At 43.0% G+C, this 24,571-nt stretch overlaps 1 protein-coding gene across 4 annotated transcripts in view; it reads left to right on the top strand.

Annotated features, from left to right (window-relative positions):
* The window catches only part of ZZZ3 (zinc finger ZZ-type containing 3), a 1,369,419-nt gene that overhangs the window by 1,336,840 nt on the left and 8,008 nt on the right, over positions 1-24,571 (top strand). For all 4 annotated transcript variants that reach the window (XM_044085855.1, XM_044085854.1, XM_044085853.1 and 1 more), the window contains one exon: positions 4,551-4,651. In XM_044085855.1, the coding sequence (XP_043941790.1) occupies positions 4,551-4,651 (101 nt within the window). The remainder of the gene's footprint in view (positions 1-4,550; positions 4,652-24,571) is intronic.

Raw genomic sequence — 24,571 nt, 5'->3', positions numbered from 1 at the left:
TGCACCCACAACTGCAAACCCTAAATCTTGCAGCCTGGCTTTTTCCTTGAATTCTCCCCCAGCAACCCTAAGACTTGAAGTCAGAAGACCCAGTACAAGAAAATTCTATGCTAATAGGTGGAAAAGGTTCTGCTCATGGATTCAATCTAAAGGAGAGGACACAACACTGCCCTCCCTGCCTCTAATCCTGGATTACTTAGCAGATCTACTCCACTAGGGCCTGTCCTTTTCCTCCATTAAGATACATACCTCAGTCATTTCTGCTCATTACAACACTGAGCCACCTCTCTTCTCGCACCCTCTTATCAAACAGTTCCTGAGAGTGACAAACAATTTAAGGCCACCAAGGAGAGTAAGCACCCCTGCCTGGAACCTTAACTTTGTACTGGAAAAGCTCACGCTTCCCTCCTTTGAACCTGCTGCATCAGCAGAGTTAAAATTCCTCTCTTGGAAAACAGCCTTGCTTCTAGCCATCACTTCAGCTAGATGTGTGTCTGAGTTACAAGCACTGATGGCTGTGGAACTCTTCATTATTTTCCATGCTAACAGGGTTTCCCTCGGGACTAACCCTTCCTTTATGCCTAAAGTGGTGTCCAGTGTGGTTCTCAATCAATCCATCCATTTGCCAACCTTCTTCCCTAATCCTGAAAATAAAGGGGAAAGGATCTTGCACTCCTTGGACGTGCACAGACAGCTCAGATTCTGCCTTGATAGGACTAAGCCCTTCAGAAAATCTGACCAGTTACTAGTCAGCTTTGCAACAGGTTGGGAGGGTGGCCTAATGGTCAAGCTGTTTGCCTTGCAAACACAAGGTACAGAGTTTGAGCCTCACAAGGGATAATTGGCTAGGCTTAAAATGGCTCGCAAGGACAGTTAGCCTAGTACTAATCTATGAACCTATGAACAGGGACAGAGCGCAAGGCCTTTTCAAAACAAACTATTTCCAAATGGATAGCACACTGCATCCATTTCTGCTACAAGCACCATGGTAAACCACCCCCTCAGGGGGTCAGAACACATTCCACTAGGGCAGCATCTACCTCTACAGCATTTCTCAGGGGAGTCCCTACCAGGGACCTCCTGGAAGCTGCTAACTGGAGTTCACCAAGCATTACCACCTGCCTATCTTTTCCACATCCAGGGCAGGTTTTGCTACAGCAGTCCTGCAGAGCATACTAGCCAGCCCTAACTCTTCTTGACTGCCTCCACCCTTCTTCAGCTTTGGGAATCTACCCAAGTGTAATGACTGCAGCAGTGAAACACGAAGAACATAGTACAGTTGTGTACACTTACCATAAATGTAGATGTTCGAGTGTATTCACTGTTGCAGTTCGGGTTTCCCTCCCTCCGGCCGCTTGTTTTTTTTCTCTCTCCTCTCTATGGCTATTACTCACCCTTTCTGGGGTATTGGTATTTACTTTTTACTGGTGTTGTTTTCCTCACCATAACTTAACTCCCTATTTGGGGGGCTCCTGACATTTGGGGCAAGAAAAATGATGTAATGGCGTCGGGTGCCTGTTTTTATACCCCTGATGACCTGACATCAGTCCTGGAGTGACAGCATCCAACGCAGAAATACCAAGTCTTTGGTATTCGGGCCGACTGAGGGCTACTTGCAGGCCCAAGTGTGATGATTGCAACAGTGAATACACTCGAACATCTACATTTATGGTAGGTGTACAAACTGTACTTTTTACATAATGTTGAGTAGTGCCATCCTGCATGGCTGGAAATAAGACTGAGCTTTTGTCTTTTTGAGAAAGTCTGTTATTAGATTCTGTTTAAGTTTATCATCCCTTAGTTGCAAAATGCCACCTTCACTTAGAGAAATGCAAACAAGCAGAGTATAAAGAAACAAACTGAGTGACAGAACTGAAGAAAGTATCTTAACTTGTTAAATTAAACAGACATATTTCAGCAAATTGTTTTAACGTACTTCACTGTAAATCAGTTAAGAGCAGCTCTGGAACCAAAATTATTTGAAATGTATTTTTCCATCTTTTTTTGACCCTCCTAAGCTTTCCCTGAATGTTACTGTGTCAGTGAGTGTGACCAAGTTTGTAGGCACTGCTTGCGTATAGTTCACAACGTGTGCCATAAATGATAGACTGTGAAGAAAGTGAATAACCAGACACAGTCCTTTGACCTGTCTGACATATGCTGGAAGCCAAAAAAGGTTTTATTCATTTGCCAGAAAGAACACTCAGCGCTGATTATCTCTTCTTCCATTTACTTCCTTTCTATGACACCCGTTAAGCCCAACTTTATCCTCTCCAGCTCATCTCCCACTCTTCCTCTCCATTCTATTTTTTCCTCTTGTGTAGAACTCTTTCACCCCTTTGCAGTAGCTTAGCTGGGGGGTGGAGAAGGAGGCAGCTGCCCGCGGAGCAAAGTGTTAGGGGCATGATCACTGTTTAGTGCATTCCAGCATTTAGAAATAAATGCTGGTTTTGGATTTGTGGTTAAAACCAAGTGCTGTAGCTCTGTGTTGTGTGTGGCATAACTTGTTTGCTACGGGATAAAAGAAGAAGAAAAAAAAATAATGTTTTATACAAATCTGAGCACTCTGTGCATGATATGAACTGCAACAACCAGTGTGCTGTTCCAAGTTTGAAAAATATATTTTTTTCTTTGTGTTCAAGAGAGCAGGATTATGTAATACCCCCTGATGCAAAAATAAACCTCTAACCTTTACCTGGAGCTTATATATGCTCTAAACCTCTTCTAGTAACATTGTAGCTGAAATGAGCAGTACCTATCCAAGTTGCCTTGTCATTTGTGATGACTGCAACTTAACTGCCATACTGTTTCAAGCATGTTACAAGTGTACATTCATACATTTTGTCATTGTAAACTGCTTTTTCTATATTTTAAACTAAATGTTTTACAGTATATTTTTGCATTTGTAAATATGCTTGGCTCATTTCTTATGTGATCTTATTCACCCAGACTGCTCCTGTAATTGGTCCATTGAGATCAATGTACTGCCGCAGTAAACAAATATACACAAATATAAATAAATATACTTTGTCAGCTGCGCAGGAATAGATGTTCTGTATTTTCGAATCTGTGTGTATTATGTTACATTTTTTTGCATTCTCTGTCCCAATATTATGTGTCAACTCGTTTCTTACCAATGCGTAATCAATTCTAATTATGCTAGGTTGGAAATTTGAATAGTTATTTTTTAAAAAAAATACATGTAACGTAGAAGTTAAAGACTACTGACTGGCCTTTGATTCCCGGCCTTCTAACAGCATGTTTTGTGAAACTGACCTAGTCTGAACCAGTCCACAACTCTTGGGTTTCTTCTCAAAATGCTTGTTCTTTGTAGTGAGTTAAATGCTTGTTCTTTGTAGTGAGTTGTAACTAGAAAAAAAACAAAAGCCACGATAAAATGAGCCAAAAACCACCAACCAAAAAACCAAAAGAAGGTTGAAGGAATTCAAGTTATCACCAGCCAGGAATGCTTTTTATTGCAAATATCCTACGTTTTAAATGTCGCTCCGTTTTACCCACATAGAAAGCATCACAACATCCACATGTGACAATGTACACCAGCCCCTGTGAGTTACAATTACAATAATTATTAGTACTGATAGTTACCCCCCTAGCCTGTAAAAATAATTCTTCACCTTGTAAAATGTGCTTACATTGATTACAGGCACCTGCCCTATTATTGCTAAAATTGGTAATTTTTTTAAAGAATGTCAGATGTTGCAAGAAATGTTTAAGGATAGAGGTTATCCTTTAGACCTCATTCTCAACATACAACAAGAAGTTACATTAGGGAGGAATGACAAATATTCACCAGTACTGGATATAGGTTTATCCCCCCACACAGCAGGTTCGATACAGAGTAACAGTCAGGTAGATTTTAGCAGGGCCTTTGTTTACCAATTTTAGCAATAATGCATATCAAATTAGGTCCATTTTAGATAAGGAATGGAAGAGATTTTCAGAATTTACTGATTTGGATGTGTTTAAAAACAAACCCCTCCAAGTGGTATATAGGAAAGGACAGAATATTAAAAATGTATTAGAACAGGCTGCTAATTCTAGTACTTTTTCATTTAGAAGGCAAGGGACTTTTAAATGTGGTGTCTGTAGTCAATGTAAGTACATTTTACAAGGTGAAGAATTATTTTTACAGGCTACTCTTGCTGTGAGGCGACAACGCTAACCGCTGCACCACCGTGGCTGCCCGATAACTAACCAGTACTAATAATTATTGTAATTGTAACTCACAGGGGCTGGTGTACATTGTCACATGTAGATGTTGTGATTCATTTTACGTGGGTAAAACGGAGCGACATTCAAAATGTAGGATATTTGCTATAAAAGAGTTCCTGGCTGGCACGTACTTGAATTTCTTCAACCTTCTTTTGTTTTTTTTTTAGAAAAGAAACAAAATGCTTATAACTGAGAGTTCTAGTAGTTTCTTTAGCATATGGCTTACTTCAGAGGCGTATGTCACTGGGTTGAACTTTGCATTTTCTTCGTAGTTTTCTTATATGCTTCATTCATCCTAATTTGTATTTGTTTTGTAGTGTGACAGCTGTGGCTTGGAGCCCATTCTAGGAGTTCGGTGGCATTGCATGGACTGCCCTCAAAACGTATCCTTGGATTTCTGTGATGCGTGCTCAGACTGGTGAGTGGTTTAAAGATTTCTTATGCAGCCTGCCCTGTTGGATGATTAGTAATGCTGTTCATCTTAAAGGATTTACTCTACTTTCTGTAAAGGATTTATTTGATGCTTAGTGCTTATAAATCAGGCTATAGAAAAAAGAGCAATTTAATTTTAAAATCCAGAAATAGAGAGCATTTGATGTAACAGCAACAAGCCTCTTTGATGGGTCCTAGGTTTGTTTCAGCCTTTTTGCCAGGGAGAAGATATTCTAGAAGGCTGACTACCTATCCAAGGGCCATCCCAGGCAAAAGGGGTTCAATTACAGTGGGCCACTTTTTGCAGCCTTCTTGAATTGAGGTCTCTGGTGATGCCATAACAAGGCCATAGCAAATACAGCTGACAGCATGTTATTCAGAGCTGAAATCCTGCAACAGTTGGTTGAGGCAGACACCTAGACAGTGCAGTTTGTGAAACAACTACTTTTCTCCCCTGCCAAAATATAGTAGAAACACCCCTACTAAAAACTGGCCCTTCTGCTGAAGGCCAGATAAAGCAATTAGTCAAAGGGAGAGAAGTACTAGTTCAGTAGAAAATAGCAATCTGACTAGAAAGTGAAGCCTGGGGGCTGTCTAAACCGAGAACGTTATAAGAAAGCAGAGATGAATCAGAGCTGTTCCCTGTCCCCGCTCCAGCACACACCTTGCCCAGATTTGGCACCACTGCCAATTCCCACCCAGAAAGTAAGTGGTAAAAGACTGGGAGAAAAGCATTCAGGAATCTTGGCTTCTAAGAGTCTTGGGGAAAAGATGGGAGGTTCAGTTTTCATAAAAGCCAAGGTGCTTTGTTTTATCCCAAATAGTCAGGAAACGGAATATACAGTGGATATAAAAAGTGTGCACACCCCTGTTAAAATGCCAATTTTTTTGTGATATAAAAAATGAGACCACAATAAATCATTTCAAAACTTTTCCCACCATTAATGTGACCTATAACCTGTACAATTCAATTGAAAAGCAAACAAATCTGTTAGGGGAAAAATTATAAAAAAAATAAAAAACGTACAGTAAGCTGGTTGCATAAGTGCGCACACCCTTAAACTAATACTTTGTTGAAGCACCTTTTGTTTTAATTACAGCATTCAGTCTTCTTGGGTAGGAGTCTATCAGCATGGCACATCTTGACTTGCAATATTTGCCTACTCTTCCTTGCAAAAGCACTCCATATCTGTCAGATTTCAAGGGCACTTTTGTGCACAGGTCACCCCACATATTTTCTATTGGATTTAGGTTTGGGCTGTGGCTGGACCTTTCCAAAACTTTAATTTTCTTCTGATGAAGCAATTCTTTTGTTGATTTGAATGTATGCTTGGGGTCATTGTCATGTTGAAATGTGAAATTCCTCTTAATCTTCAGCTTTCTAGCAGACGCCTGAAGGTTTTGGGCCAAAAGTGACTGATATTTGGAAATGTTCATAATTCCCTCCACCTTGACTAAAGCCCCAGTTCCAGCTGAAGAAAAGTAACCCCAAAGCATGATACTGCCACCACCATGCTTCACCATGGGGATGGTGTTCTTTTGGTGATGCAAAGTGTTGTTTTTGCACCAAACGTACCTTTTGGAATTTAAACTTTGGTCTCGTCAGACCATAACACATTTTCCCACATGCTTTTTGGAGACTTGCTGTATTGTTTTGCAAATTTTAGCCAGGCCTGGATATTTTTCTGTGTAGGAAAAGGCTTCTGTCTTGCAACCCTACCTCATATCCCAGACATATGGAGAGTATGGGAGATTGTTGCCACATGTAGTATATAACCAGTGCTTGCCAGAAATTCCTGCATCTCCTTCAGTGTTTTAGGTCTCTTGGCAGCCTCCTTGACCAGTTTTCGTCTTATTTTTTTATCAATTTTGGAGGGATGTCCAGTTCTTTGCAATGTCACTGTTGTCCCATTTTTTTTCCACCTATTGATGACTGTCTTCACTGTGTTCCATGGTATGTCCAGTGCTGTGGAAGTTTTTTGTACCCTTCTCCTGACTGTTACCTTTCAACAATGAGATCCCTTTGATGCTTTGTAAGCTCCCTGCGGACCATGGCTTTTGCTGTAGCAGGCAGCTGAGTAAATGTCAGGAAAATCCTACTAGGACACCTGAACTTTATTTGGGGTTAATCAGAGTTTCTTTAATTGATGGCAGGTGTGTACTCAAGAAGACTGAATGCTGTAATTAAATCAAAAGGTGCTTCAACAAAGTATTAGTTTAAGGGTGCGCACAATTATGCAACCAGCTTATGGTACGTTTTTTATGTCTTTTCCCTAAAAATATTTGTTTTTTTTTTCCAATTGAATTGTACAGGTTATATGTCACATTAAAGGTGGGAAAAGTTTTGAAACGATTTGTTGTGGTCTCATTTTTTATATCACAAAAACGTGGCATTTTAACAGGGGTGTGTACACTTTTTATTTCCACTGTATCTAATCACACTTCTGCTTCTAGAAAGAGTGGACAATACAGACAGTATCAGAACAGAAAGATGGTAAAGGATTTTTCTCCGGACTGTTTCTAGTACCAAGACAAATGCAACACATAAAGGCATATCTTAGACTTCTGAAGGCTGAGCAAGTTTCTAAAAGTGCAAGAATTTGGAATGCAAACCTGCAGGCTTTTCTGCATCTCTTCCTTCAGGCCGCCTTGGTTGCGCTAGATGGGCAACTGCCTGATTCATGCTGCAACCCTACAGGAGATGTTGACAGCTCTGCAGTTTACCCTTATTTGCTTCCAAAGTCTTGAAATCTCTCTGAAACTGTCAAAATCTCAACTAAAACTCTACGGGAATATCCTTTTCCTGAGAGCTCTTTTGGACACTGCTGACTGGGAAATCATCTAACTAGCACAGCAAAGTCAGACTGCTGGCAATGAGGTCCTCACAACACTAAGGTACATGACATTCTCAGTTCTGATGGACCCATTGGCAAGCCTGTACATGAGGAAGCTGCAGTGTTATTTGAGGAACATTGTGGCAGATGAGTTGAACAGAACAGAGGCAGACTCTTATTAATGGATGTTTAGCAGGAATATATTTCTGAATTTAGGCCAAAGTTTAGTGTGCCAGAAATAGACCTTTTTGCTTCTCTACAGAACAAACCTCTCAGAAAAAATTTCACCAGGACACTAACCACAGAGGCTCAGGGTAATGAATGCCTTCTCAATAAATTGAGCAGGTCTTTTTCTCCACACCTTTCCTCTAATCCATTTTCTCAGTGGAGTAGTACAGAAGATAAAGGAAGACTGACCAAAAATGCTGCTCATAGTTGTATTTTGGCCAAGACATAATTGTTTGTTCACCCTAATGAGTTTGATGAGGATAGAGCCTATTCTGTTCCCTCAGCATATGAACCTCGTTACCCAAAATAAAAGAGGGGTTGTGTCGGTCATACATCACAATCTAAAAATCTTAAGACTGACAGCTTGGATGATATAGCGTGTTATACCCTTTACGCACATATTTTCCAAGGATGTGCTTTCTGTCTTAGTGGAAGCTAGGAAACCAGGTAACAAGGAAAGTCCTACTTAACAAAATGGAAGGGATTCTCCCTTAGGTGCCAGAGAACGGGCCTGGACCCTAATTAGACTTCAGTGTTCTAGATCCTCAAATACCTGTCAGGCTTTTACAAATCAGGATTGTCTTATACCTCAGTGTGAAAGTATATGTCTGCAGTCTCAGCTTGCCTACCTTGGGATCCACCTTTATGCCTTTTTAATAATAAATCAGTTACGTAACTGGTTCTTAAATCTGAAAACCCTCAACAAGAAGATAACGTTACCATGGGACCTTGGTTATCTGTCAAAGAAGTTAACTTTCCACTCCTGAGTCAGCTGCTGATGTACCCGTCATGAACATGACCTGGCAGAACTGCCCTGTAATGGCCATTATATCTGCCAGAAGGAAATCAGAACTTCAAGCCTTTGTGCATACCAGCCTTTTGTCATTTTTGTCAAGGAAAGATCACGGAGAGACATTACAACCTTTGTGACCAAAGAGGTGAGAGAAGTTTCTGTAAATACGGAAATGAACCTCCCTGTGTTCTATCCTGCCACATAGAACAAAGGAAAAGCATCTTGTACACACTGGATTTATATAGGCAACAGAAAGTTTACCAAGAAAGGAAAAAAAGACTGGTTATTCATAGCCTTTGCATAGGGGCCTGTCTTTAAACAAGACCATCATTAAATGTCTCATTGCATTTCCTTCTGTTACTCTTTCCATAGCAAGACTGTACCCAGGGCATGTTAGAGGCCACTCTTCACAAGACACAGCAGCTGCCACTGAAGAGAGGGTCAGCACAAAGGCCATCTTGAAAGCAGATACAGTGGATATAAAAAGTGTACACACCCCTATTAAAATGCCAGGTTTTTGTGATATAAAAAAATGAGACCACAATAAATAATTTCAAAACTTTTCCCACCTTTAATGTGATCTATAACCTGTACAGTTCAATTGAAAAACAAATCTGTTACGGGGAAAATATAAAAAAACATACAATAAGCTGGTTGCATAAGTGTGCACATCCTTAAACTAATACTTTGTTGAAGCACCTTTTTATTTAATTAGATATATTTTATTTCACAAAAACCTGGCATTTTAACAGGGGTGTGTACACTTTTTATATCCACTGTATGTGGTCATCTGTCCACACTTTCTCTAAACATTATAATCTGGATATTACTACTTGAGCCAGGGCAAGAATCACCAAGGCTATACTACAGAATCTTTTACAAATCACACCTTTTCAGTGCCAGCCACCATCTAATCGATAAGCTCTGAGAATATTCCGTACTGTGTTATCATCATTGCAGCAGTGAAAAATGTGATGAATGCTTCCAGTTGTTTTAGAAACTTACCAGAATTGAGATGTTCGTTTGCTCAGTGCTGCAGTAGTATTTCCTTCACTTTACCCCTTCCCTTTCCTGTTGGTATCCTATCGGCTATCGCCTAACCTTCTGTTTCTCTTGCCCATTACAAGGTGCCTTCCTCAAGATGTCCTACTATCTGGAGTGGGAGCTATGGGAATTTTTTTGGTTTGGCTACCATTCTTAGAGGCACATGCCTGTTTGAGAGAGAGGAAAAAAATAAAGATGATGCAGGAGGGTGTCCCTGTTTTAACACAGGTATGGTATGCCATGAAGAATGGGAGAATGCATTGCCTGTTGAGGGAAGAAAGTATATACGTCTGCAACTTTAGCAATGAAGGCCTTAAATTGCCAGTTTCACATGCTAAAACATCAGCAATTTTTGATGTCTCAGTTGAAACAAAAAATGCTTCCAGATTCAGATCCTCCTAATTTTAAGGAAATGCAGGATTTATTGCATGCAGCTGAACAAGTGGGAAAACATACTTTGCAATGTGGTTTTGATTCTTTAGAGGCCTCCTGTAGAGCAGCAGTTACAGGTTATGTCATTAGAAGACATGCTTGGTTAAAAGAACATATGTTACCAGATCATGTTAAAGCAAAACTATTGGATGCACCTTTGCAGCAGGATGTGTTATTTGGAGATAAGGCAGAAGAGGTATTAAAGAAAATGGAGGATAAGGCAAAATCTATGCAAATGGTGAAGGATTTCTTACAGGTTCAGCCTCCTCGATTTAGCAGAAATTGGCCAACAAAGAATTGGTCCTTTCCAGCTACAGACAGACCTCAAAAGGGCAGATACAAACGTCCAAGAGGTAGAGGTCAACCACAAGGTCCTTACAGGCCTCGACAATGGGGTGCATCAGGCCAGAAAGAGGGGGAAGACAGGCCCCAACCATATAAAAAACAGCCCCAATGACTTCCCACTACAGCTGCCAAACAGCTCTCTCTTGGCAGCCCCCTTGGGAGAAAAACTGGCACTTTTCTATCACAATTGGCATATGATCACCAAAGACAAATGTGTTCTCAACATTGTATCTCAAGGTTACAGGTTCCACTTTCACACTCTACCAAGGTTAAAAGGAATGCCAAATCTGCCACCAAATCAATGAGCAGAGGCTCAAAAACAAATAACAGCACTCATGGACATGAGAGCTATTCAAAAGGTACCACCACAGGAGCAAGGACAAGGATTTTACTCAAGACTCTTTCTGGTTCCCAGCAAGGACAAAGCCTGGAGGCCCATTCTGGATCTTTCTTCTCTAAACACTTACCTGGATGTTCCGAAATTCAAAATGTTGACCCTACAGCAGCTTCTTCCCATGCTGGGCAAGAAAGCTTGGCTCGTAACCTTGGACCTCAAGGAGGCATACCTGCATGTCCCTATCAGACAAAACTGCAGAAGATACCTCAGATTCATAGCTGGTTCAATGCACTACCAATTCTCTGCACTGCCCTTTGGCTTATCTACTACGCCCAGGGTCTTCACAAAGTGCCTGGCACCAGTAATTGCATTTTGCAGACAGAAAGGAATCCAAATTTATCCGTACCTGGACGACTGCCTGATTCAAGCAGAGAGCAAGGACATTCTTCTACAGCATCTGGCATTTGTAAAAAAGTTAAGTTGCCTAGGGTACACAGTAAACGAAAATAAATCAAAACTAGTGCCCTCACAAGAGAAAATATTCCTGGGTGCCAGCTTGACTACAACGGCCCAGATGGCTTATCTCACGCCAGACAAGCAAGGACAACTGACTCAATATTTTCAATTGATGGCAACAAGAACCCAACTCCCTGCAAGAAAAATTCTGCAGGCCTTGGGTTACATGGCATCTTGCATTCTACTAATTCCATATGCCAGACTGCATATGAGGAAACTACAATGGCACCTAAAGTGTGTCTGGTCACAACACTGTCAAAGTTTGGAAACAGTTATACCACTAATTCCTTGCCTTCAACAGGAGTTTCAATGGTGGGCTCAAGCTTGTCACCTCAACAAGGGACAGCCTTTTACTCAAACCACAGCCAGGCAAACACTGACAAACAGATACATCAGATTACGCCTGGGGAGCACACATGGCAGGAAAATGTATTCAGGGCAAGTGGCCCGCAGAACAAAGGCATCTTCACATCAATCAAAAAGAGGTGCTAGCTGTACAAAATGCCCTTATAGCCTTCAAGGACCTGCTGCATCCAGGACAACTACTACTAAAGACCGAACACCTCAGTTATGTGGTACGTAAGCAAGCAAGGGGGCACTCACTCTTATCCCCTCTGCAGACAAGCCATGACCTTGTGGAACACAGCTCTAAACTATCAAGTTCATCTGCAAGCACAATTCCTGCCAGGAGAGAAAAACACACTGGCAGACTACTTAAGCAGAAACATCATGGATCCCCACAAATGGGAATTGAATCCACAAATATTCAGAATGATAACACAGAAATGGTGGAGCCCGGACATAGATCTGTTTGCATCCCCAATGAACTGTCAGCTACAGAAATTCTGCACAAGGACTTATCCACAATCATGGAAAGTGGATGCCCTCTCATTCATCTGGAGAAACCTGCAAGTATATGCTTTCCCACCACTACTTCTCCTTCCAAAGGTACTCATAAAAGCCAGGCAAGAAGAGCCAAAGATGATCCTGATTGCACCAGACTGGCCACGCCAGCACTGGTACCCAATCTTAAAGAACTTGGCACAAGGACCACCCTGGATTTTGCCTCAAATCCCACATCTGCTGACTCAGCACAACAATCAGATACTTCACAGCCAGCTAAAGACTTTAAACCTAGCTGCATGGAAGATTCTTTAGTCAAGCAAGCAATGCCGATCTCCAAAGCTGTTATGGATGTCATTCTGGAGGCCAGAAGGCCTAGTACCAGGAAAGCCTATTCGGATAAATGGAAGAGATTCTGTGCCTGGAACCAGGCTCACAGCCTTGACCCTCTTATCCCAAATATTCCTCAGATACTACAATGTTTAACTGAGATGCTGGACGAGGGCCTCTCCTTTTCATCCATCAAGATCCACGCCTCTGCCATCTCTGCTCATTACAACACGGATCCACCAATTTTCTCTAATCCTTTGCTAAAACAGTACCTCAGAGGGGCTAAAAACATATGACCGCCCCGTAGAGCACCTACTCCAACTTGGGACCTCAACTTCTTGTTGGAAAAATTAACTTTACCTCCTTTTGAGCCAGCTAACACAGCAGATTTAAAATATATCTCTTGGAAAACTGCTCTGCTCCTGGCAATAACATCAGCCCAAAGAGTTTCAGAATTACAGGCACTAATGGCAGTGGAACCCTTCATCATTTTCCACCAAGACAGGGTGTCTTTAAGAACTAACCCTACGTTTATGCCAAAGGTGTATCAAGTGTGGCTCTAAACCATACTATTCACTTGCTAACTTTTTATCCAAATCCACAGAATAAAGGGGAGAGACTACTGCATTCTTTGGACATACACAGGCAGTTACGCTTCTACTTGAACAAAACCAAAGCTTTCAGAAAATCTGAGCAATTATTGGTAGCATATGCTGCAGGAGCACAGGGAAAAGCCATTTCAAAACAGACAATTTCAAAATGGATAGGACACTGTATACGTTTCTGCTATACACACCATGGGAAACATGTACCTAACAGCATTAGATCTCACTTCACCAGGGTAACAGCCACTTCAACTGCCTGCCTCAGAGGAGTACCTACCAAGGATATTTTGGAAGCAGCAACTTGGAGTTCTGTGCATACCTTCACCAAGCATTACCGTCTGCCTCTATACTCTAAATCCAGAGCTGGCTTCGACACTGCAATGCTGCAGGGCCTTATAGCCACCCCTAATGCCTTATAAGAACCAGCCACCCTACCTCAGCTTTGGGATTCTACCCAAGAGTAATGACTGCAGCAGCGTAACACGATGAACATAGTACAGTTTTGTACCTACCATAAATCTAGATGTTCGAGTGTATACACTGCTGCAGTCCAGGTTACCCTTCCTCCTTCCCATCTTACTTGCTGGTACGTACCTATGTCTTCTACCCTTTACTACCTATAGGGGGAGTATTTGCTGGTAACTGAAAGATGTTCATCGTGCATACAGCTGCAGTCATTACAGATGGGTTATCCTGCCGTCAGGCGGGTCCTCAGTCGGCCGAATTCCAAAGTCCAGGTCCAGCGTCTGTTGTCGTCGCTTCTTCCCTGACGTCAGTGCGGCAGGGGTATAAAAGAGGCAGCCGACGCCATTTTCTACAGTCTTTCTTGCCGCGCGGTGCCCGAAGCAGAAGGATTTCTCAAGTGCTGGTCGGCCAGCTCCTGAGATTTACGAAAGTATTTCAGCCGAAGTCTTCTTTAAAGCCAAGTACCCCGTTGGGGAAACATCTCTTGCCTCAGACCGATGTCAGACAAAGTTAATAATTGCATTTCTTTTGGGAAGCAAATACCGCATAAGGATTTTCACTCTTTCTGTATACCTTGCTTAGGGTCTCGGCCTGCCGTTTTTGTGCTAGGTTCAACAAGCGCACTATTAAGCGCCGGGCGGAGTTCGCCCTTCATTATTTTGGCAAAAAATTTAATTATATCATGTCGTCGGATACACCAACGCCAGTTTTAAGCAAAAGACACAAAGACAAGGATCGACATCTGAGGTCTGCACCAAGTACTGAGACCATGCTTAAGCCGACTACCGGTTCTCAGCGAGGCGCCTACGCAGCCCCTGACTACCGATGAAACTATTTTACCGGTGACTTCAGTACCCGAGGTCGCAGTCTCCTCGGTCTCCATTCCCACTGCAGATACCGACGCCACTCTTGGCGGGGAAACTGAAAATTTAGTGAGGCCTACCATTTCTGAAGGCGTCTTCAGGCCTACCACGTTCTCTATTAAATCCCTCACTAAATCTAAAGCTGCCATGAAAACTAAAAAACAGTATCCTCAGACCTCCTCTCAAGGCCCCATGCCTAAAAAACAGATGCTTAAAATGGCTGAGGATTTGATAACTCTCATCAGGGGTTCTCAACCCCCCTCTGACAAAAGACCCAGACTGGAGGAAGACTCCCCTTCCTCGGACCAGGCTTCTATTACCACAGACCATTCTGAGGACCAGGATTATGCCTATTCCCCTTTTGAAGACTCTGATGCTGAGGAGTCTATTCCCTCGGTCTCCCCCCCTGAGGACTACTCTTTTGGGGAAACCCCTGCATACATTGAGGGAGCACTTCCACTGGGAAGGCCAGGATTACTCAGATTCCAAGAAAAGGCTCAGGGAATTTTTGCTGCTCCCCCAGCATAGGCCCCTGGCTATCCCTCCTGTTTTAGATATTTTGGATGATGTGTACGCAGAAGCCAGTCTTAATCCAGATTCTTTACCTCCAACCCCTGTTAAACCAGACAGGTATTACCGGGTTCCTGATTCCCACCAGTTTCTTTATAAAAGCCATACTGCTGACCCAGAAACAATTTCACAGGGTCCCAAGGGAATAAAGGCCTCTACTGCTAAAAACCCTTTACCTTCAGAGAGAGATTCCAGAGCATTAGAAAGGTGGGGGAAAAAGGTGTATACATCTGCCACTTTAACCATTTGGGCATTAAACTGTCAATTTCATATGTTAAAGTACCAACAGTTTTTGTTATCTCAGCTGAAAAGCAAAATGAGACAGACAGAACAACCAGATTTGAAAGAGTTGCAGGATTTGTTGCTTGGAGCTGAGCAAGTGGGTAAACATACCTTGCAGTGTGGTTTTGATGCTTTAGAGGCCTCATGTAGAGCTGCTGTCATGGGGTCTGTCATACGTAGGCATGCTTGGCTCAAAGAGCAAACCTTACCAGATCATGTCAAAGCAAAGTTATTAGATGTACCACTTCAAAAAGATGTATTGTTTGGTGTTAAAGCTGAGGAGGTACTAAAGAAAATGGAGGAAAAAGCTAAATCTATGCAAACAGTAAAAGATTTCTTGCAGGTGCAACCTCCACGCTTCAGCAGAAACTGGCCTTCAAAAAATTGGTCTTTTCCAGCCACGGACAGACCTCAAAGGGTCAGATACAGACACCCAAGGGGTAGAGGACAACCTCAAGGATCTTACAGAGCTAGACAGTGGCAAGCACCAACCCCAAGAGCTGGAGAAGATAGATCGCAGTCATTTAGAAAACAGACACAATGACTTCCCCCTATGCCTGCCAAACAAAGCTATAATGGCAGCATCTTTGGGCGGAAAACTGACAGTATTTTCAAAAAACTGGCACATTGTTACAAAAGACAAATGGATTCTGGACATTATAGACAGAGAGGCTACAGGTTCCACTTTCACACCCTTCCAAAAATGAGAGGCTTGCCAAACCTGCCACAAAATCAATGGGCAGAGGAACAAAGACAAATTTCCGCTCTCTTGGATATGAAAGCAATTCAAGAGGTACCTGCAAAAGAACAAGGCCAAGGTTTTTATTCCAGACTATTTCTGGTACCAAGGAAGGACAAAGATTGGAGACCCATCTTAGACCTATCCATCCTAAACGCATATCTACAGGTGCCAAAATTCAAGATGCTCATATTACAGCAGCTTCTTCCCATGCTGGGCAAGGAGTCTTGGCTGGTAATGTTGGACCTCAAGGAGGCATACCTTCATGTCCCTATCAGACAAGATTGCAGAAGATACCTCAGATTTCTTGCAGGTTCGACCCATTACCAATTCTCTGTATTGCCCTTTGGCTTATCTACTGCGCCCAGAGTGTTTACGAAATGCCTGGCATCAGTAATTGCCTTCTGCAGACAACAAGGAATACAAATCTACCCATATCTGGACGACTGCCTGATACAAGCGGACAGCAAGGACATTCTATTGCAGCATTTGGCGTTTGTAATAAAACTGTTAAACTACCTAGGATACACAGTGAACAAGAAGAAATCAAAACTAATACCTTCTCAACAGATAATTTTCCTGGGTGCAAGCTTAAATACAACCACCCAGATGGCCTACCTCACGCCAGACAAACAAGGGCAACTGTCTCAATACTTCAACAAAATGGCAACTTTCACCAGACTAACTGCAAGGAAAGTCCTGCAGGCTCTGGGATTTATGGCGTCTTGCATCCTACTAATACCATGTGCAAAGCTGCATATGAGGAAACTACAATGGTACCTAAAAAACTTATGGTCTCAACACAGCCACAGCTTGGAAACAATTATACTACTCATTCCATGCCTTCAAAAGGAATTTTTGTGGTGGGCTCAAGCATGCCAAAGAAGCACAGGTCTCCCTTTCTGTTTACCTCAAGCAACTCAAATCATCACAACGGATGCCTCAGACTACGCCTGGGGAGCACACATGGCAGATCAGTGCATTCAGGGAAAATGGTCCCAAAAAGAGAAGCACCTACACATCAACCAAAAGGAGATGCTAGCCGTGCAAAATGCTCTTATGACCTTCAAAGACCTACTCCATCCAGGCCAGCTATTGATAAGGACAGACAACACCACAGTCATGTGGTACATAAACAAACAGGGGGGAACTCATTCATACCCCCTGTGCAGGCAAGCCATGACCCTGTGGAACACAGCACTGGAATTACAAATTCAACTACAGGCACAATTCCTGCCAGGGAAGGAAAACGCACTGGCAGACAACTTAAGCAGAAATATGACAGACCCACACGAATGGAAGTTGCATCCTCAAGTCTTCTCAAAGATAACTCGGGCATGGGGACAGCCAGACATAGATCTATTTGCTACCCACAGAAATTACCAGTTGGAAAAATTCTGTTCAAGGACCTATCATCCACAGGCCTGGAAAGTGGACGCACTCTTTCAATTGGACAACATTGACAGTCTATGCCTTCCCGCCTCTTCCTCTGCTGACCAAAGTTCTATTAAAAGCCAGAGCAGAGAGGCCAAAAATGATTCTCATTACTCCAGACTGGCCACGACAGCACTGGTATCCTCTCCTAAAGAGCCTGACACACTCACCACCATGGACCCTACCTCTAGTTCCTCTTCTGTTGTCCCAGCACAACTACAAAACCCTTCACAGCCAGCTCAAAACACTGAGTCTAGCTGCATGGAGAATACCTTAATTTCCCAACAGTCTCTCCTCTCCAAGGAGGTGCAGGATGTCACCTTGGAGGCCAGAAGACCCTCTTCTAGAAAAGCCTACTCCGCCAAATGGAAACTATTTTGTTCCTGGAATCAAAAGGGCCAGAATCCTTGGGTAATAAATATACCTCAAATTTTACAATACCTAGCTGAGATGTTAAACAGTGGCCTTTCCTTCTCCTCCATCAAGATCCACGCTTCAGCCATTTCTGCACAATACAATACAGATCCTCCTTTATTCTCACATCCTCTATTAAGGCAGTTCCTCAGAGGGGCAAAAAATATAAAACCCCCACGGAAACCACCAATCCCAGCTTGGGACCTCAACTTTGTATAGGAAAAGCTGACCCTGCCTCCCTTTGAGCCGGCTTCTTCAACAGAGCTACAATACTTGTCGTAGAAAACAGCCTTTCTTCTGGCTACTACCTCAGCACGCAGGGTTTCGGAGCTACAGGCCCTCATGGCTGTGCAACCATTCATCATTTTCCATCAGGACAGAGTTTCCTTACGAACCAACCCTACCTTCATGCCAAAGGTAGTATCCAGTGTAGCTTTGAATCAGACTATTCATTTTACCTACCTTTTATCCAAATCCACAGAATAAAGGGGAGAGACTACTACATTCCTTGGACATTCACAGACAACTTCGTTATTACTTGGACAGAACAAAGTAATTCAGGAAATCTGAGCAGCTCTTTGTGTCCTATGCTACAGGTGCTCAGGGAAAGGCTATTTCCAAACAGACAATTTCAAAATGGATAGCCCACTGCATACGCTTTTGCTATTCATTTCATGGAAAAACTGTGCCTGTATACATCAGATCCCACTCCACCAGGGCTACAGCTACCTCTGCAGCTTTCCTCAGGGGGGTCCCTACCAAGGACATTTTGGAAGCAGCTACTTGGAGTTCAGTGCACACTTTCTCCAAGCACTACCACCTTCCACTATACTCAAAATCTAGAGCGGGCTTTGCCACAGCAGTCCTGCAGGGCATCTTAGCCCCTCCAAGTTCCTCTTAGTGCCTTCCACCCTTACTTAGCTTTGGGATTCTACCCATCTGTAATGACTGCAGCTGTATGCACGATGAACATCGTACAGTTTTGTAGCTACCATAAATGTAGATGTTTGAGTGCTCATACAGCTGCAGTCCAGGTTACCCTCCCTCCATCCCCTCTTAGAACAGGCCTTATGACAAACACCTTATCATATAACCTTTTTGGGGTTTTCTTTTATGGTGTATTTGCTTGCAACTACTGTTTTTTGATTTATCATCACTGCATGTTTGCATAATTTTATGTTTTGCCTTCCTTCTGGGGGCACCTGACATCTGGGGCAAGAAAAACTGAAGAAAATGGCGTCTGCTGCCTCTTTTATACCCCTGCCGCACTGATGTCAGGGAAGAAGCGACAACAACCGACGCCAGACCTGGACTTTGGAATTCAGCCGACCAAAGACCCGCCTGACGGCAGGATAACCCATCTGTAATGACTGCAGCTGTATGAGCACTCGAACATCTACATTTATGGTAAGTACAAAACTGTACTTTGTTGATTGCTTTGCTTATGTATGTTTGTGTTAGCAATTTGAATTGCCTACCATTTTGGGAGCACCTGACATCTGGGGCAAGAAAAACTGAAGAAAATGGCGTTGGCTGCATCTTGTATACCCCTGTCGCACTGACATCAGGGAGGAGGTGACAGCAACCGACGCTGGACCAAGACTTTGAAACTCAGGCCGACTGGGGAACCGCCTGACGGCAGGATAACCCAAGTGTAATGACTGCAGCAGTGTATACACTCGAACATCTACATTTATGGTAGGTACAAAACTGTACTTTCAGTTTGTTTATTTTTATTTATTTTATTTTTATTTTATTTTTGTTAACCGGGAAAGTCCGACTGGACACAGGTCCATTTTCAGCGGAGGCCCGGGGAGAAAAGCTCCATGATACAATACAATATTAGATGAAAACAGTACAAAGCAATTCTTAACATTTATAAGTAGTACAGAGGACCATTTACATGGCATGTGATAACTTGAAGAATATACAGTCAGTACTCTAGTAGAATATACAAGTAGGACAAATAATACAAATATATATAAATAATTTTTTTTTTTTTCCCCTTCAAAATATTAGTAGATATAAAGTTGTAATACATTTATGCTTTAGTATAACTGAGAAGTAAATAAATGCCCATAGTGGCATAAAATAGGGTAAAGGTATAGGTAGGATGAGAGTAAGATAATCTCTGTTAGGTATTGTGTTAGTCTAGAAACAGATTAGAGTGTTTTTCAGGTAAGGGATATGGTACAGAATAGTACAAGTTTTGGAATGTTTACTGCTTATAGATTGATGAAATGTTAGGATGAATCTGTGGGATAGCAGTAGAGCTCAGTAAAGGAAAATGTTGTAGTGTAGCATAGTCCATGCAACTGAGCATAGATGTTGCTACCCTGGGGTATAGCAAGAGCAGAGCCAGATGTTAGAATAGTAGGATTTCAAGAGGTGTTTGAAATGGGTGCAAGAAGTAGTGCTGGTTATATTGTTTGGGAGTGAGTTCCAGGTTTGTGCTGTTGTGCAGGCAGAGAGAGATTTACCTGCTTCATTTTTATGTCTAATTACTTGAATGAGATTTTGGTTGCTAGATCTCAGGGCTCTAGTGGTGGTGTAGGGCTTAATTAGTTGTTGGAGGGCAGGTGTTTTTTCAGGGTAGTAGTAGAGTTTATGTGCAACTATGGCTTGATTGAGTCTAAGTAGCTGAGGAAGTTCCAGCCACTTGAGTTGCATTAGGGAAAGACAGTGATGGGATCTATTTGAGGAGTCTGTTGCAAATTTGGCAATTTTGTTGTAGCATGATTCCATTTTGTGAAGTTCGGTCCGGTGAAGGTTAGTTAAGATAGGGGAAGCATAGAGAAGGATAGAGAGGAGATGGCTTCTTGCAATAGTGGCTTTGGTCTGAATAGTCATGAACTTTTTATTTCTATAGAGTAGTAGAGTAGTATAGTTGCATTTGAAGTAACAAAAACATTTTTTCAGTTTCTCACAGCAAAACAGCCATATAACTATCCAGACATTGCTTCAGTCCAACACAACAATTTGAATTTATATTGATTCTTTGTAAACTACTTTCTACATGAGTTAGAGTCATTTGTGGAGCATTCAGTGTTTTGGAACAGTTTTATAAAAAGTAGTTTCCTTAAGTATTTTATCTGTGCTCACACCCCTGGCTTTATATTTCTGATTTTTAGTTATCCAGATTTGCTTGAACTCCTTCAGACTGATTGCTTATAGTTTCATAGTTTAGTGCTGGGCTATCTGCCCTGGGGCATTTGTAAGCCTAGCCATAGTGATGTGGCTTTCGCCACCCCATAAAATGGTACAAAATGCACAGAATAGATTTAGAATACTGTGCCTCTGTCTAGTAGTGACACAGTGAAGGTCCCCTTATATAATAGAATTAGTTTACTGTGCCCCTGTCTAGTAGTGACACAGATGTGACCCTTGGGGTAAACTTACGATCTCCCATCCACTCATCAAGATTTCTCTTGAAGAGAGTCAGTGAGGGGCTCTGCCTAACATGAACTGGGATCTTGTTCCAGAGCATGGGAAGCCTCTGGGTTATGAATCTATCCCTCCAGCATGTCCTATTCATACTTGTGCCGAGGTTTAAGTCTTTAGCTCTCGTGGTTCTGATGGATTTGGATTTTTTGAGGTGGAGCATGTCCATCAGTTCCTGATTGGACATGGCCTTGTACGTCAGGCTAGAGATCACCTCTGAGCAGGCGGTATGCTACTGAATAGAGCTGGAGTTTCTTTAGTCTGGCAGAATAAGACATATGTTGGAGACCCTTGACCCTCTTGGTGAGGTACTTTTGTGGTCTCTCCAGCTGTTGCAAATGCCGGGTGAGGTACATACCAAATGGGGCATTGTACTCAATCATGGGTCTGATGAGGGAGGAGTATAGGGGTACAATGACATCCTTGGATCTGGATGTGAATCCCTTCATCATAAGGTGTGCAAGGTAGAATGTTTTTCTAACCACTTTGGCAACGTGGGTGTCAAATGAGAGGTCGCTGTTGACTTGGGTCCCTAGGTCTCTGATTACTTTTTCCGTACTCAGTGGGTTGCTGTCTGTGTGATAATTTGTGGGTACTTTGTTTTTCCCAAAGGGGATGACTATACATTTTTTGACATTTAGTTTAAGGCCATGACTCCGGCACCAGTTGTCCGTTTCTGTGAGGCCTTTTTGTAGGATGTATGTGTCCACTGGTGTATCGCCTATGGCGCCTAGTTTGCAGTTATCTGCGAACTTTGTCAGCCACAACCCTCCCATGTTTGCTTTAACATCTGAGAAATAACTGCCGAACAAGAGGGGTCCCAGGACAGATCCCTGTGGGACACCACTTGTGACTGGCTTTGAGTCTGACATTGCTCCAGCGATTTTAACTTTATGGGTTCTGTCCTTTTGCCAGTTTGCAACCCATCTAGTGACATAAAGGTTTACATTTAAGCTGTTGAGCTTATCTGTGATGCCTGAGTGGGGTATTGTGTTGAAGGCCTTAGCCAAGTCCAGGTAGGCTGTATGGACTGCTTTGCCCTCATCAATGGCTCTAGTGACTGTTTTGAAAAAGTCAACCAGGTTCAAAAGGCAGGATCTGCCCTTTACAAAGCCGAACTGGGTGGGGTCAAGTGTCTGTAGGTCCCTAATGCTGCTATTTATGAGTTCCATAATGATTCTTTCCATAGCTTTGCAGACCAGGCTGGTTAAGCTTATGGGGCGGTAGTTCCCAGGGTCTGTAGAGGTACCCCCTTTGTGGAGTGGGACCACTGTTGCTGTACGCCAGTGTTCAGGTACATATCCTGTAGTAAGGCTAAGGTTAAATAGCATTTTTATGTGCGGGTTTAGCTCCTCTTGGAGTTCACGTAGCACGCAACCCGGGATACCATCAGGTCCCATTGATGCTGTGTTTTTAGCTTTGCTGAGGGCGGCTCTCACCTGGACATTTGAGATGACAGGGAGATTACATTCAGCTGGGATAGGTATTTCTTCTTTTGGGGGTGAGGGAGGGGAGAAATTTGCACTGAACCTGTCAGCCAGAATGTTGGCAATATCTGTGGGTTCAGTGTATTTTTTGTTGTTGTGAACTAACTCTTAGCATATCTGAGGGTTTCCGCCCAGGTTTCTAACATAGCTGAAGAAGGCTTTGTGGTTATCTTTAGTGTCCTTAGTGATTTTTCTCTCAAAGTTGGCCTTGGATGTTTTTATGAGAGAACGTAGTTTTCTGCTAGTGTTGATCAGAGATGTCTTCCCTTTATGGGATTTTGCTCTGTCATGCAGTAGCTTCCTTCTTTTGTTATACAATTTGTTTATGGCTGAGGTCCAGCAGACAGGACGCTTGCCTTTGGTGGAGCGGGACTTGGATTTATTTGGGATTGCATGATCCATGCATTCTTGGAGATGTCCATAGAAAGCATTTGTGAAGGATTCAGCATTGTGGGATGTGGTATCCACTGGCCCAGTGGGCTTAAAGGATACTATCTCAGTCTTAAGAAGAGTGAAGTCTGCTTTTGAGAAGTTTTTCACTGTGGTCTTTTGTGCTGGGGGTGGAGGTGGGATATATGTATATCCAGGGTGATTAGTTTGTGGTCAGATCTCACTAGTGAGGGGTATACCTCCGGTGTGGAGCATTTTTTCCCCATGTTTGTGATGATCAGGTCTAGTATATTATCTCCTCTAGTGGGAGAGGTGACTAGTTGTTCCAGTGCATTTGAATTTATGAATTCCAGGAACCTTTGGGCTAGGATGTTAGGGCTAGAATAATGTACCCAATCTATGTTAGGGTAGTTGAAGTCTCCCAGTATGATGGTATTTTGTGATACATTCATATCCTCCAATGTCTTCAGGAAGGCTGAGTGGGTTTCCTGAGATTGGGAGGGTTTTCCTGTAACATGCTACCAGTTGTATAGCAGTTTTGCCTATGGTTAGTCGCACCTGTATGGTCTCCGATGCTTCATGCGTTGCTACTAACCTGGAGGTGTGGGTGTCCTTGATGAATATGGACACTCCCCCTCCCTTTGTGGTTCGGCCCGGGTTTTGGGGCCGAAAAGCATGATACGAGGTATAGCCTGGTAGCGCTGGGGTGCTCTCAGGAGCCTTGAACCAGATGTCCTTCAAGGATGCATCTGCAGTCCTAACATATGGGTTGTCCTGCCTCAGGCAGCCCTTCGGTCGGCCGGATTCCAAAGTCTGGGTCTGGCCTCGGCTGATGTCGCACTTCACCCGACGTCATAGCTGCTGTTTATTGGGTATAAAGGCATCAGCCGACGCCATTTTCCTCAGTCTTTCTTGCCGCGTGGTGCCCGAAGCAGAAGCGGTTCGCAAGTGCCGGTCGGTCAGATCCAGAGATTTCTACTACCGAAGACTTCTAAAAAGCTAAGTACCCCATTGGGGACTCTTTCTTGCCTCAGCCGATGTCAGAAAAAGTAAATAATTGTTTAACTTGTGGGAAACAAATACCTCATAAGGATTTCCACTCTTACTGCCTTCCTTGTTTAGGCCCAGACCACGACGTATCAGCTTGTCTAGCCTATGCTTCCTTCAACCGACGGACACTTAGACGTCGGTCGGAGTTTGCAGAGGAGTTTTTTGGTCCCGCTTTTGCTTACAAAATGCCGTCGGAAACTCCGACTACACAAATAGCTAAAAAGCGCAAGGAAAAGGACCGACACTCACGGCCCGCGGTTTCGGCTGAAACCACGGTCAGGCCAACCGCGAGTGTCTCTGTTTCGGCTGAAACCGAGTCCTCGGTTCTTCCTTCGGCCGAAAGCATGCCTCCTATAGCCGAGGCCTCACAGAGCATGGTTGAATCTGCTACTGAATTTACTGCTACAGAAGCAGGCACCCAGGACTTGTCAGACACTATTCCTTTAGACATATCTACCCCTGCA

Source organism: Protopterus annectens, chromosome 10.part0, assembly GCF_019279795.1.
Source record: "Protopterus annectens isolate FY-2018-M chromosome 10.part0, PAN1.0, whole genome shotgun sequence".
NCBI classification, from domain to species: Eukaryota; Metazoa; Chordata; order Ceratodontiformes; family Protopteridae; genus Protopterus; species Protopterus annectens.
This window is presented reverse-complemented; position numbering and strand designations above follow the sequence as displayed.